The following is a 12,146-nucleotide window of genomic DNA, read 5'->3' on the forward strand; positions in this document are numbered from 1 at the left end:
TCACTAAAGGGAGATTTCAGGCAATGTAGGGAGGCAGACACTCCCTACATTGTCATCACAGGGCCACATAAAGACAAACAACCATCCACTCTCACACCTACAGTCAATTTAGTGTCCAATTTGCCAAATCTGTATGTTTTTTGGAAACCGGTGAACCCAGAGAAAACCCACACACACTGGGAGAAGTTGCAAAATCCATGCAGAAAGTATGTATAGTATAATAGTAATAATAACAATAATAATAATAACTATTAAAATATGTTATAACATAAATATAATCTTCAGCTGCCCTTCATCAATGGCTTGTCCTTCTCTGAGGATCACATGAGGAGCTGGAACCAAGCCCAGATGTCGTTGGGAGAAAAAAGCATGATGTCACATACTGCACGAGATGATGACGATGGTAGTAATGATGATTACTGTCATTAATGTTATTACTTTTTTTAAATGTTCCTGGTCTCTATCTTTGTCTCTTTCCTGTCTTTGTAAATGTAATGTCTTGTTTGTAATCTTCTGACACCTTCGACACGCCTGCCTGTCCTGGGAGAGGGATCCCTCCTCTGTGGCTCTTCCTGAGGTTTCTCCCATTTTAAATAAAACTGCCTTAAATGTTCAGATCATACAGACAGCTTTACTACCTGAGATGTGTAAAACACCATTTACAATACAAAATGTGAAGGTGCTTTAAAAATTTGCATTTCTTTGACGCCATCGTGTGGCGTTAGTCTGTAATTACAATGTATTGTTTGATGCGGAAGTGAATTGACAGTAAACGCAAACGTCCAACACACACACACACACACACACATATAAATAATAGTAAATAATAAATCAACTGCGGTTTGAAATATTCAAACACATTGTACTGTAACGTAACAATGTCTAGTTCAATTCGCATGATGGCGCTGTTTTTACTTGTGCCTACCTCTTCACGGGAGGCTGTTTCCGGGTTGTCGTTGACCATGTGAGAGTTCACAGGTCACTCCGAGGTCGTGTTGTGTTTTTAGCCTGGATCAGTGATGTGATGGCTTTCCTGACGCTGTTCATGAGGAGGCAGTTGCCGCAGTCCGCGTCCTACTTCGCCCGGATAGTGGGGCTGGTCCGGCCGCCCTGCGCCAAAGCCCCGGTGCGGAGGTTGCACGGCACGGCTCGGCTGCGGCAAGGCGAGAAAGGACCGTGGGGGAAGAGCCGGGTTCCGGAGCCGCAGCAGCACCACCACCACCACCAGTTCACAGACCTGGACAAAGCGGACGCTTTGGTAAGTCCAGTCCTGGAGAAAAGACGTATATATTAATTTAAACCAAAACATTTAATGTCACATTTGCTTTTACTTTCGTTCAAAAGAACTAAACGCATTATTAACAGAAAAGATCAGTGTGTTTGAGTAGTAATCTACAGAAATATACCAAGTAGATGATGCTTAAAGGCTTTTTCTCTGTGATTTTTTTGCAGATGCTTAGAAAGTCACATGAAACAGGTAACGTGAACATTGTATCTATCTATCTATCGATCTATCTATCTATCTATCTATCACCTATTTGTTCACCAATCGTGAAAGAACGTTTGTCTTTTTAAGACTTATTTGTATTTTTTATTGTCTAACATTATGTAGTCATGTTCCTATTTCTACCAAGAAGCATCAACAATAAAATAGGTAACTCCTAAAAATGTTTGTCCTGTTTGAAAAGAAGTTAATTCTTAACAATGTGTAACATTTTCAACTTTTAGTAATTCTCCATGATTTCATGGCTAGTCAGAAACACTCTGATCAGAATTGTCTTGTTATTATATTTATATTAGTGTTGTGCTGTGATGACAGTGACTGTTAAACGCTCTTATACTGTGATTCATTTTGGTTCTCTGCACAGATGTCAAACATTTGAAACTTTACTGTGTCGGCTGTTAATTTCTGGCTTTGAATGTTTTGCAGGATTCCTCTCATGGTTCAGGAATGGTCTGCTGGCAACTGGGGTTGGAGTCATAGCTTTTGTCCAGAGTGAAGTTGGGCGAGAAGCCGCGTATGGTACAGATTTCACTCACACTCCACTCTGTTTTTTAAGGAGAGCTGTAAATCATAACTGCTGGTCCAGGCTTTGTGGCATTACAGTAACACACAGTAGCATGTGAAGCAAGCTCAGTGCAGGGAGACGAGTGGACGTGTCTGTGAAGGTTCTCAGTCAACCAGGTCGTCCTCAGTAGTGTAGGTATCTCTCAGTGAAAAGTTTGAGGTGAGGCTTTTCAAGAAAACTCAAGTCCATTTGCCTGCATCTGCACTCCTGAGGACCTGTGGATGTGCAACAGAAAATAAATCTGTGAGTGCTGGTGAAGTTTGGCAGAGTTAAATAATATTTCTTAAAACTAGAGCATCAAATTAGTCACTATTTTGGTCCGAAAAGTTTGCAAGACATAGGTTTTGATTTACGAGCACGTTTTAAAGAATTTGTCTTATTGAGTAACGTTAATAGGACAGTCTCTGGTTGCTTAAAGGAGTTAAAAAGGAAATGATAACCCTAATCTCTAGTTCTAACACATGTCATATCAGCCTGAAATGCCAGTTTGGAGTGTTAAATTCTTAATTAGATCACTTATAATGAGTAGTTATTACGCTTGATATTATGTGGAGAGAGAAAAAAACTGTAAAAACAACACTTTAATTTATCATATAGCATTTCTAAAACAGCAAATCTAATGCTGTTAGACTTGTGCACAGTGCTTTCATAAACATTCATATTTCCTTTCTCTTAATTACACCCACATAAATAAACGCTGGTGAAAAACTAATTGGATCTCTCTCTCTTGCTCTCCTCTTTGTTTCCTCAGCCTTCTTCCTCCTGGGAGGTGCGTGTGTGTCATTTGGCAGTGCCTCGTACATCAGCAGCCTCTTTGGCCTGCGGAGGATCATGCTGATGTCTGTGCCGGCGTTGCTGCTCCACGGTGCCGTGGTGGGCAGCGTCGCCCTCTTCTGGCTCTGCGCAGTATCTCTGTACATTGGCCGCCTGGAGGTGGAGATCATCCACGAGGTGGAGGGAGAGGACGAGGAGGAGGAGTGCAGAGAGTGCCGCGAGAGGCGCGAGGATGGCGACGGCAAGGACGTGAAGAAGTAGTGATGTGTGTGTGTGTGTGTGTGTGTTGAAGAAAGACTTTTGGATCCTTTGTACAACTGATCTGAGAAAATTCTGATAATTTGATAGCTTCTGATGAAAAGAGGTTTTGTTTTTTTTGTATAGAAATTATAATCATATATACACAGATATTTTCAATGCTGCTTCACTTGCGTCATCGGCCTGTCTGGAAGTTGTGTTTCTCTCCGAACATTATGCATCTTCACATTCACAGACAGAAAGATACACTGTGAACATCACATTTGATCTACTTGCTTTTCTCAGGCCGCTGTTGTCAAGTGTCTGTTTGTCAGAATTAGCTACGACACTTGAAGTTTCCATAAAGTCTTGCTGGTTGTCACATCCTGTGTGAGATCGAGGTAAACGGAGATGCTACGTGCATGTTTTTATTGCAAATTAACGAGGGCTTAGAATGAACTTGAACAGAGGTTTTGAAAACCCTGTGAAGTATTTTTTCAGAAAAAAAAGAAGAGAAATTGTGAGGACAATAGCACTTTTGTCATTTCTGTGTGTTTGCTATTACAGTACCGTTTAGACTTTTGGAGTTTTTCCACATCACTTCTGAGTCTTACTGTATAGGCTTGGTATTGTTATTATAAATGTACAGTACCTTTTCTTACACCATCTGCTGATCTCTTGTTGCTGTTTTAATTACTTAAAGAATACTTGGTGATGGTGTGGGAACGTTTGATATATTGGTTTTGTGTGTGGAAACAGAGTTCACGATCGTTTACTTTTGTCTGTTATACTTTACCATATGTACAGTAATAAAACCAGAGCCAATCTGTGCTGACTGGAAACTTCAGCTTGTGTTCACTTGTTTTCTTTTTTTAAATTACATTTTAAAATCGACACCGCCAACTAAATAGCAGGGGAAAGACAGACAAAATCATATTTAATAATATTAGATAAATACACCTCACATACCTGCAGTGTATACAATTTGTGTTGGAACCACAAATACTGGGATCATTGAAAATGATTTTGGAAAACACCAACACACACTGATCTTTTTGAGCAGACATCAAATTATTTATTTACTAATTCTGGAGACAACCTCAGCTGAAATTGGGCCTGAGGCGCGAGGACAACACCGCACAGATCACCTGCTCATCACAGAGACAAACGACCGTTCGCGATGACATTTACAGTCTCCAATGAACCTCACCCAGATCACAAAGGAAGAGCAGGTGAACTCCAGAGGAACTCCTTTTGTAATCTGCTCATCTCTGAAATTCACTGTGCCATGCTCCAAAATCTAGATTCATGCTTTTGCTGTGCTGAGTGCTATTTGATGGGCCTAAAACATATTTTTTTTAATTTTGGTTAGATTTTATATCAGGGATGGGAAAAGGATAAAAAACGGATAAAATGTAGAATCCGATACAATCCAAACATCCTATATATCGCATCCTTCACTGTGCACACACACATTTGTGTGTTATTAGTTTTATTATAAAACACTTTTTAACTTTGTATTGCTATAAATAAAGTAAGTTAATGTTATTCTTCTAACAGTGCTAACCACTGCAACGCTGTGTGGCCTTTATTCAGATTTTCATACATCGTTTGTAAATGGACTCAATAAAACTGATAACTTCCCCTGTAACATCCTCAGTGTCCTCACGTTTATCCACCACAACAGAGAGATTTGACGGCACTCACCGAGAGAATGCGGACTCTTTCCTGGATCTGGAATATAAAGAAAAAAAAGAAGAAATCAGCTTCAGCAATTTATGAGCACGAGGAGCAGAGGCCTCTCTACCTGGAACCCGACGCCTCATAAGATGTCATATTTTTTAGGATTATGCAAACAAGGCCCAGCATAGTGTAGAAATGCTGTCAGAGTCAGTGGTTGTTTCCTCTGCTGTAGGAGGCAAAGGATGTACAAACTGCTCACGCACACATGCTGTACATGCATAATTTTTATAATGAGCTGCTTATCTGCAAGTATGTGAATATGTGAAGTGCAACAGAGCAGCATGGGGTTGTGTGTGTGTGTGTGTGTGTGTGTGTGTGTTGGCGATGGGGGGGCTTTGTCTGTGATAACTATCACTGACTGGGTTAGGGCGAAGGTCTGTGATATCTCCCAGCCATCGACACACCACGTTGCTGTTGAGACTCACCTCAGAGTCATCCCCTCTTCCTCTCCTCCTGTCTCCTTCCCTCTCCCTCTCCCTCTCCCTCCTCTCCTCCTCGTCTTAGTTGATTCCCGGGGTGTTTCAGTGCAGTTGTGTTTCACATGCAGGGTGTGTCTGAACGGCTGCTGCAGTGTGACCAGCACCCCACCTCCTCCCCCCGGGCCCCTCTCTTCCCTCTTAGGCTCTCTCCCTCAGATCCTCTTCTACCCTTTCGCCTCTAATTTTTTTTTTTTTTTTTTTTTTTTTTTTTAGCTTTCTGGACTCCTCCTCACGTCCACTTCTCCTCCCCTCCCGTCTCTCCTCCCTGGCTGCATTTGACTGCACAGGTCTGCTTGGCATGCAGGAGGCTCCTGAGGCCTGGCGCGTCTAAAGGGCAGGGCGCCCAGAGGCAGGAGACGCACCCTCACTGACAAACACCATCTACCCCCAGACCCTGCAGCTCCTGGAATCATAACACCAGCCACGACTCCAAGTCCAGGTCTAGCCTCATACATCTCCCAAACCTCATCTTCACTCCTACACTCTCAACCCTGAAAGTAGGAGCCGTAACCTCTGCTTATTTTGAGCACAGATTGCTCATCTGCTCTCAGGTGTTAAATGCCATGTGTATGGATCAAAGGATCTGCTTTGAGAACTGCATTAAGTTTGGTTTGGCCTTATCTGGGCTGACAGGGGAGAGAGGAGATTTAGGAAACAGTGACAAAGATGAAAATATTGGAAATATTCAAGAAAAGGGATAGTTATTGATGTGTAGTAAGCCCATGCCAGGTGGAAGCTGTCTGAGTGTCTTTCCTCCATCCCTCACTCTATTATTCCAACCCGTATTTCTTTTACTCTTCCAAATGCATTTACATGTGCTACGATATTTCCCCCGGGAGCGCGGCTCCAATGCAGAGGCTAAGATAAGCCATCAAAGTCAGTGACAGAGAGGGCGCATGGGTGACTCACTGACAGGCTGAGCAGAAGACAGTCAGTGGAGCCGCCGTGACTGGCGCACATGATCACACATTGGTATGGATACAAATTGTGCGAGATATTTCGACTGTACGAGCAGCAGCTCCTCTCCTTGGACAAACACTGCACGACAAAGAGGAGATGGAGAAAGCGAGAAGGGAGGCAGTTATTTTTGCAGCTCAGTTCACGGCGCACACTTATACAGTACATAGGCTTTTGCACGTACAATGGCATTTTCTCCCCAACAACTGCTCTTGTTTAGTATGCGCTTCCTTTGGTCTTGAGGAGGAATGATCCTCACTCTAATGAACTAGGGCCTGCCACTTGAATGTAAAACAGGATTTAACCCGTCTTCAATGTCAGAGCCCCTCCCTGGGGCTGCTTCAGACAACACACACACACACAAATTCATGGACAAGCACACACACACACACACACACAAGCAAACCAGCTACGCACACACACACACAGACATCGTGATGTAGCCTGCATATAGTTTTTCATAAGTAAGTACACGCTCTGTGTTCATTTCAGTCCAATCTATGGCATTGCCTTTGAATCCGACACACTCAGAAGGACGGAGGCCTGCTCATCTCACCTGCTCCACACTCTTCATTAAGGATTAATAGAACTATGTGCGTTATAATGCGTAACGTCTGCCACCGAGTCGGACCCATTTGTTTGTTTGTTGCTGCTCTCGGCTGTTTGTGTTTTTGCCAATTCATGTTACGCTCAAGAAGAAGAAGACTTCACAAAATGTTTGTTAAAAATGCCCGAAACATCACTTCACATGTTTAACTCGAACGGGGTAATAAATAAATAAGAAAATAAAACAATTGAATGCATGTTTTGCAAAGAAACAGAAAAAACAGAAAAGAAGAAACAACAAAAGCTGTGAGTTGTGCTCCTCTATTGGAATATTTTAATGTTATCATCATCTGTATCACTGTTTTTCTTTTTACATGTGTTCATTTTATTTGATGAGCAGGCGGTGTATTCACAATGATGGGAGTATAACATTAGATTCACAGTGATGGGCAACGGGTTAGCTATTTAAAAAAGAAAAAAGACACACACACACACTCTCTCTCCCTCTCTCTCTCACACATACACACACATTTATACCTTTATAGCATTAAACACCCGAGAATATGTGCACTCACACGTGTTTGTGTGTGGCAGCTATAGTTTAGGGTGTGCAGTGCATGTTGGATCTGAACAATTAGAAATGTATATGTGTTTTTTTTTATTATTCTTTTGTTTCCGTGAAACATCTGAGCCCTCAGATCAAACAGTCAATCATAACCTAAGTTAAGGAGAAACTCTGTTGCTTTTTTGACAGATTATATAAATTCAAGTGTATTTGAGGGATTGAATTCAAAGTGCTACAGGATAACGTGACTTTTTTTTAGCATGTCTATAATATTGGAAAGAAAAAAAGGGGGACTATTTTCACTTTTTTCCCCCCATAATTCTTCATAGTCTTCATTTTGGTAAAAAGGGGTCACATTGGAAATATTGCATTGTGAAAGTAAAACTGAGTGGATGAGACGACAGCCACGCGACTTGTGACTGCAGCTCAGATGGGAGGTGAAATATTCTGAGCACTAATTTATTTACTTTTTTCCTATAAAAGTGTTACAGTCCTGAGATGATGAATCAATCAGCAAAAAACTGAAATTTAAAGTGTTTATATTTCCACTTTACTTTTTTTTTTAACTTTATTTCTTCTTTTTTTTTTTATTTGACTGAATAATTGAAATCAATATCAGCGTAATTCTGGTCATTTTTATTGACCTCTGATGGTCGCCTTTTTAATGACCACATGTGGTCTGCTATTATTATTATTATTATTTTTTTACCTGCCTTTTTAAATGAGTGTTTTTCCCTCTATGACACTGTGGTCAGGATAAGATATTAGTGACCACTCTTGCATTGTTTTCTGTTTTAACAGGATCACACAGTGAGCGTTAAGTGATGAAGTGCTTCGAGTTCACACCAGAACAAATCCTGGTAAGTGCTCAGAAAAACGCAGAGGTTTAAATGACAATAAAACACTTTTGTCCAGCACCATTCCCTCCCTCCTAAAACATTTTACAGAAATAACTTTTAGACAATAACAAGGAAAAAAAAAAACAATATATGACATTGTGCATCCAGTAAAACTATGTTATTTTGTCTGTCTAGACACATTTTTCACACTGTTCATCCATCGGTTTTATCTGGTTCCAAAAAAAGAAAAATCAATAAAAACAAAAACAGAAAATATGGCTTTCATACACAAACACAATCGTATCATCATACAGAGTATACTATATTTTAATATTTAGTTAAACAAATGAGCTTCCTGTAATCAAACAACAGAAATAGTATCTGGTCTGCATTGCATTTTCTTCCTTTATATATAATGGAATGTTTGGGACGACATTATTCATATTTTTGTCCCAAAGGTGTGCTTTAAGTATGGCTGACTGATGAATACTTGTTTTTTTTTAATTATCATTATTATTATTATTATTATTATTAATATTAATATTAATATTTTGACTCTCAATACAAAAAACAAACAAACAAAAACACTTGAGGGCTTTTCTCAATCTAGTTTATGGTAAACCCCAAGATCAAATTCTCACCTGGATCTCAGTGTAAGAGATGATGTGTGTGATACTGCAATAATAAAAGTTTTAATTCAAAAGTCACTTTCGTTCCTACAGACAAGTGTCCACATCGGTCTACTGTCCTCAGAGTTAATTGGGTTAATTAGGGTGAGTGTGAGGAGGGTGTGAGCTGAGGGTCTTTATGGTTTCGTCTCTATATACAATTATGGCTTCTCTGAGTGGAAGAGACACAAAAATCAACACAGTCATCTAGAGAAATACACAGAGCAGAGTTCATTATTGTTGTAAAGAAGGAAAGTCTTGAGGGACAACCAGTCAAAAGTTTCCATGTCCCATTTTCATTGCAAATCACTGTCACTTGTCCACAGTGGACGGACACATAATAATTCCCCGTGGCAGCAACTTGTCACACACTTTAGATCTCAGTTATTCAACTCATTGTCCAATTAGTAATGTCCTTAGAGGCCTAAATATCCTGCCACTTCCGTCTGTCTTGCCCTTTTCAACGTCTCTCTCTTTCTGTTCTGTCACCCCGCTCCATCCTTCATATTCATCTTCTCCCCTCACGTCCCTCTTTCCACCCTCAGTCCTCCTCAGAGCCCGCAGCCCCCCTCAGTCCATTCATACAGAAGGGCAGGCTGGAGGAGAACGGACTGTCAGACGGCGAGAAACCACTGAAAGGTGGCAGGCCGGCCAGCCGCTGTAGGTGGGGAAAGAAGGCGGGCGGGGGTCCCTTGTGGTGGTCTGAGCGTAGCTGCAGGCCATCACCGTGTCCTGCGCCGTGGTGGTGTGACGGAGGCAGCTCAGGTGGAGCATAGCGGATAGTGCTTGGGGCGTAAAGGCTCTGAGGGCCCTGTGGGCCGAGGGCAAGGGGGTGAAAGAGGACCCGACCCGCAGCGCCGCCTGCAGCCAGTCTCTGGAGCAGCTCAAAGTCAGGGCCGCAACCTGCCCCCGCGCCGCCGCTGCCACGACTCACCACGCCTGACACTGCCCTCTCCTCGCGGGGCAGCGGGGAGGACACGGACATGGCGGGGGACAAGGCAGGGGACGGGGGAGTGAACAAACCTTTAGGAGGGGCTTCACTGCTGGAGGAGGAGTCAGGGATCGGAGTGGTGGGGCTGTCGCCATTGAGACTGCTGGAGGGTGTGTGTGCATGTGACGGTTGGTGCTGGGTAGTGGAGGTTTGTGTGTGTGAACCCCAGCGGCCCCCGGTGGTCAGGGAGTCATGTTCAGTCTTGATGTTGGGGCTGCCGGACAGAGGAGACAGGGTCACTGCACTCTTTAGCTGCTGTATCACAGCGCGGCCGTTGTACCCCCTGCCTCCTCTCTCTCCTCTAGTCGGGTTGTCTTCTCCTCTGTTCTGTTTACCTCCTCCTGCGCCGTCTTCCTGTTTGAGTCTGTCACCGTCTTCTCCCCCCTGGTCCCACTGTGTATCTTCCTCCTCCTCCCCCTCACTGTCACTTGCCAAGTCTGAGGAGGCGGACACGCTCTCCTCAGTGTGACGCAGGTCCTCCAGTCTGCGGCGGGTTTCGGGGGGAGCGCCCTCGGGCTCGGACCTCAGAAGGCGCTTCCTCCGGTCTTCTGACTGAATGGCGGCGGGAGTGAATTTCTCTCTGCCCTTAGTGTCAGGTTCACCCTTCCTGGCTGAGCCTTTCACTGACTGGGAACCTGTGGGGAGAGGGAGATTGTATGATATCCAAACACAGACGGGTGTTTCCGTGTGTGCATGGACTTCATGGGAAACAGGGTTCCGAAATGTTTCCCAGGGTCGAATTGGATGGTTGTTTGTCTCTGTGGCCCTGTGATGGACTGGTTATCTGTCCAGGGTGTACCCCGCCTTTCGCCCTATGTCAGCTGGGATTGGCACCAGCGACACACCGAAAGCGGGTAAAGTGGTAGAAGATGGATGGATGAATGAATGAATGAAAGAAATTCATGCACTTTCAAGGTCCGTTTTCAAGCTTTCCCAGAACCTTACAGCTTTGGTATAATACATACATAATCAAACTATCACATTAAAAGAGTCTATTATTAGGTACACGTGTGAACTCAATGAATTTCAGCCTGCAGACATAGTCAAGATGACTGAGGATGATGAGGATGATGATGAGGACGAAAGATGATTTGAGTGACTTTGAATGTGGCATGGTCGTTGGTGCCGGACAGAGTATTTCAGAAACTGTGGATCCATTGGGACTTATTTTATGAGATGTTGGTTGTGATATTGGCCGTGTGAACCATAAAAAACAGAAAGTATTTTTCACGTGTGCGTGTATCATCCTACCTCGTGTCTGTGGGGAGGTGACGGTGGGAGAGGAGCTAACCCGAAGTCTCTCTGCTCTTACACCCTCCGGTAGCTGCAGCAGATCCAGCGGAGTGTCGGGCAACTCCGTTCGACTGCATGATGGGAATGATGGATAGATGTGAAAATGGAAAAGGAGAGATGGAGAGAGAGAGTGAGTGAGAGAGAGAGAGAGAGTTACAAAAAATGATCATCTGCCACTTACAGCCTTTAAAAAACATTAGCGCCGCTGATTTCAGTGAATACTTAAGAGATGCAAACAACGTATAATCAGCCTAATAACAACCTCCAATAGCCGAAGCGCCTCAAACCCTTCTGACCTCAATCTAACGCACGCTCACTTCTCCAAACAATGAGTACAGTACACATGCAAACAGACACACAGGCAGACCCCACCCTTAAAGACACACAAAAATAAATAAAATCACACACACTGTGCCCCACTCAGCAGCCCACCTATGCACAGTTAAGCCCAGACAAGGAGGAGGCAACTGGAGAAGTTAATGAGCTCTTGTAATTACAGCACTAATTAACTAAAACACTATTCAGCCCCAAAATTCTGACATCCATTTGTTGTAATTATATAGCTTCAGACCAATTAGCATTGAAATTCAGCCTACTCCTCTTGTTTTTGTCTGACTGCTCTGTCGCTTTGCGCACAGTTTTGTTATCATGTGCGGGTGTGTGTGTGTGTGTGTGTGTGTGTAAAATGTGTGTATGTCTTCTGGGTACATTTGCATCAGTGTGTGTGTGTGTGTTTGTATACAGGGAAATAAAAGCCTTTTTTTTGCAGTTACCTGCAGTTGTGTTAAAAAAGACAGATACTACATGAAGACACTGATGGCACATTACATTTGGAAGCACAAAAAAATTACTAAGCCATACATAGGTTATTAAAAGTAATTATGTTTATGATAAAAAAAGTATAATAAAATAATTAGTAGAATTAGTATAATAATTATAAGCAACACAGAGTGAGATATACTACATCTAAACGTCATCATCAAAT

The 12,146-nt window shown here is 42.8% G+C and overlaps 2 protein-coding genes across 2 annotated transcripts in view; one reads left to right on the forward strand and one right to left on the reverse strand.

Annotated features, from left to right (window-relative positions):
* Window positions 1–945: 945 nt before the first annotated feature.
* On the forward strand, window positions 946–3,927 carry tmem160 (transmembrane protein 160). The gene is made up of 4 exons (XM_044031433.1): window positions 946–1,258; window positions 1,453–1,477; window positions 1,931–2,023; window positions 2,821–3,927. The coding sequence occupies exons 1-4, from the start codon at window positions 1,025–1,027 to the stop codon at window positions 3,102–3,104; spliced, it is 636 nt and encodes a 211-aa protein (XP_043887368.1). The 5' UTR covers window positions 946–1,024; the 3' UTR covers window positions 3,105–3,927.
* A 4,822-nt stretch (window positions 3,928–8,749) lies between these two features.
* Window positions 8,750–12,146, reverse strand: part of npas1 (neuronal PAS domain protein 1) — a 36,420-nt gene continuing 33,023 nt past the window's right edge. Inside the window, exons 11-12 of the mRNA XM_044033020.1 lie at window positions 11,120–11,232; window positions 8,750–10,503 (exon numbers count right to left, since the gene is read on the reverse strand). Of these exons, the coding sequence (XP_043888955.1) occupies window positions 9,419–10,503; window positions 11,120–11,232 (1,198 nt within the window). The 3' untranslated portion in view covers window positions 8,750–9,418. The remainder of the gene's footprint in view (window positions 10,504–11,119; window positions 11,233–12,146) is intronic.

Source organism: Solea senegalensis, linkage group LG8, assembly GCF_019176455.1.
Source record: "Solea senegalensis isolate Sse05_10M linkage group LG8, IFAPA_SoseM_1, whole genome shotgun sequence".
Taxonomy (NCBI): domain Eukaryota; kingdom Metazoa; phylum Chordata; class Actinopteri; order Pleuronectiformes; family Soleidae; genus Solea; species Solea senegalensis.